The sequence below is a fragment of the Clavelina lepadiformis genome, chromosome 1 (assembly GCF_947623445.1).
Source record: "Clavelina lepadiformis chromosome 1, kaClaLepa1.1, whole genome shotgun sequence".
Classification (NCBI taxonomy): Eukaryota; Metazoa; Chordata; class Ascidiacea; order Aplousobranchia; family Clavelinidae; genus Clavelina; species Clavelina lepadiformis.
In genome coordinates this window covers 2747053-2749915 of record NC_135240.1, presented here as the reverse complement: position 1 = coordinate 2749915, position 2863 = coordinate 2747053, and the positions used below count along the sequence as shown (strand labels likewise).

General features: G+C 36.7%; 1 protein-coding gene across 1 annotated transcript; it reads left to right on the top strand.

Annotated features, from left to right (window-relative positions):
• The first annotated feature begins 325 nt into the window (after window positions 1-325).
• On the top strand, window positions 326-2318 carry LOC143444176 (uncharacterized). Its single transcript, XM_076943311.1, has 6 exons — window positions 326-526; window positions 753-965; window positions 1110-1280; window positions 1352-1487; window positions 1785-1888; window positions 1980-2318. Exons 1-6 carry the CDS (start codon window positions 392-394, stop codon window positions 2316-2318), a joined length of 1098 nt encoding a protein of 365 aa, XP_076799426.1. The 5' UTR covers window positions 326-391.
• The last annotated feature ends 545 nt before the right edge of the window (window positions 2319-2863 follow it).

Here is a 2863-nt window from a genome sequence, read left to right as displayed (position 1 = left end):
GTTTATATTTTTCCGCAAGTAACTCTTTCCTTGAACAAATTTGCCCACCCCTGCTATATACAATACTAAGGTTTAACATGTTGACTGCCAACACGACTTACTTTGTGGTTGGAATTTATCTCGTGTTTATCCTTCCGCCACTAAAGGTAAGTTTACAAGTCTGCTTGTTTTTTCACTCTCTTTGTACTTGTGCACTGTGTCTGGGACAAGAACAGAAAAACAAATTTAGCAACAAGAACTGATATTTTGAGAAACGTATCGAAAATATGGAATACACCAAATATTGCTTGGCACCTGGCACCAGATAAGCAAATCAGGCCTTGGCAGTTAACTTTTACAAGCAAAATGTTTTTGTGAAATAAATTTAATGTAGCACTTTTGTTTACCTTCTATGGTGATTGTCTTAATAACTATCCTTAATTTATGTTGCAGTTATCCTACAAAGGAAATGAAAATAAAGATGGCAGAGAGCATTGTCCAATCATTTCCTCAATTGAAATACAACAGGGACGGATTAGCTGGCTTCGTAAGTTTCCTGTTTAGTTTTTTATCATAACATTTAGAATATAATGATTGAAATATTGTTGTTGGTATCAGTCAGTTGGTTTTGAACATAATCTTTACCTGCAATAAACTGAAGTGGTATCAAAAACCAAAGGGGTCAATAAATTGTATATGAAGAATATTTATTAACTTCTTGCTTGCCTAGTGTAGGTGGCTGACAAGGATCTGTTAAATTGATTTGTTTGCAGGAACATTTCTATGACCCTATCAAAGGAGGTGGCTACCTTGAAAACAGGTTGAAAACAATGCGAAAACGAATGTCGCCTGACGCAAAGGCATACAAAAAACGAAGAAATGCAACAAAACGCAAAAATGAATCAGATACAGAGAGTTCAAGCGGAACATCTCAATCCAGGGGAAGCAATGACATTCGCATGTCGCTGTCTGGTTTAATAGAAAAGGTTGTATTTGAGGAAATATTTTGTTTACTATGCTTGTTTGCTTAATAAGTAAATTCCAGCTTCAGGCATTTAGTAAAGGAAATGTTATGCAGTTAGTGGTTTAAGTACAGTTTATCACAATATCGGTACATCTCCTTATTGTAGAAGAAGATACTGCAAAATTGTGTTCCTTCGGTAGCAAATCAGATGGAAATATTTGCGCTAACCGATCAAACATTTGAATTGAGACGACAAGACATTGCGCTTGACAACCTTTCCATGACGAAGTTTCTAAAAGAATATCCCAGATTTTCAGATGTTAATGAGCGTATTTTGGTAAGTTTGAGGTTGAGAATGTAAATTGTCATTCAGTATGATAGTATTGAGTGTTTGAAATTTTGTTCCAGTTTGAAAGAGAGTTTGAATTAATGCATCCAGAAGCAAAAAGCTTGAGTCTGGTACTGGATGAAAAGTTTTGTAGAGCAGTAGAAAAAGTTGCACTGATACGTCTGAAGAATATAACATCAAGCAACATAACTGAGAGTAAGCAAGCAACTTTCTACTTTGGCGTAAGGTTAACGTTCTAGGATTTTGAAACTGACTCTCAACAAAAAGATGACAGTTCTGGAGTCATGGCTTTCTATACTTCATGTGCTGTTGTTGCAATTTGGTTACATAATATTTCATATGGTCAATTAATGATTAATTCACGAAGCTATACAATCTTCATAATTTTATTGTGCTCATGTTCTTCTGCACTAAACACGATTTCCTTTTCTGATTGTTGTGTAAGTAATTCGTTTGCTTTTTCACTGACTTCAGTTTTTATTTTCTATGCAGACAAACTTCACACAATTCACATGCTGGAAAAGTTGCTTCCGCCATTAAACTTCCGCGGAAAGGGTTGTCAGTCACAATCGCATGCTATTTTTCAATTTGCTGGGGTAAGTGATAGTGGCGGTTTGTGTTCGCATGACAACGTGTAATTTTTAACACCTTTCTGTTTTGAAATAATTTTTGAACTTTAAATTTTAGGCTGGCACGGACCCAACAAACTTTGCCGTCCACAAAGATCCTGGACTGACTCAGCCATTCCTTTTAGCCGTGGGCAACAGCAGCCAACCTGATCAATATTACATTGTTGCCGATTTTTCCGTCATTTATGTTGGAAATGACGTGGTGCGTGCTTTATACCGCTTGTTCTGTTCGTTTTGGGTATGTAATATCTCCTACTACCCCAGACTTGCACCATTCTACAATCTTCTTGAAGTGCTGGTTATAAACAAAACCCCAGTGTGCTCAGTTAAAACTGTTCTTGCTGCCATCAATGCTGTGCAAAACACTGCAATACTGCATGTATTGGTGATACTGTAGATTGAGTTTCAAAGTGCATTTTTAAGTGAAGTGAAATTAATATTCGCTGAAGTCATGTGAGTAATAAATTCTACTGCATAAAATTTGGAAGCTGGCTGCTATTTCACATTTTAAGTAGAGTGAACGTCACTTACTGTGCTAGTGAAGTTTTGTTACTTTGAAAAGAGTCAGATGTCGTTCACTCTTTCAAAGAGAGGGTGGATCTTTGAGTCACCAAAGAGTCAGTTGTGTGTCACTTGTTATAAGAGTGACCGTCACTCTTATCACGAGTGAGCAAGTGTTACTTTCAAAAGAGTCAGATATGTCGACTCTTTCAAAGTAAGGGAGGATCTTTGAGTCACCAAAGAGTCAGTTTTTTTTTAGAGTGTACCCATTCTCTAACCTAACCGCTATAGGCTATGTTTAACAACAGCCAGCATAACCTAATTTCAGTGAAAAACTCACACACATTATCCAGTTACTTGGCAAACCTTAAAAGCATTGATCAAGCGCTTAAGGAGCTTTGCAGGAACAAAACTACAAAAATCTTGCCTACAGCTAAGAGA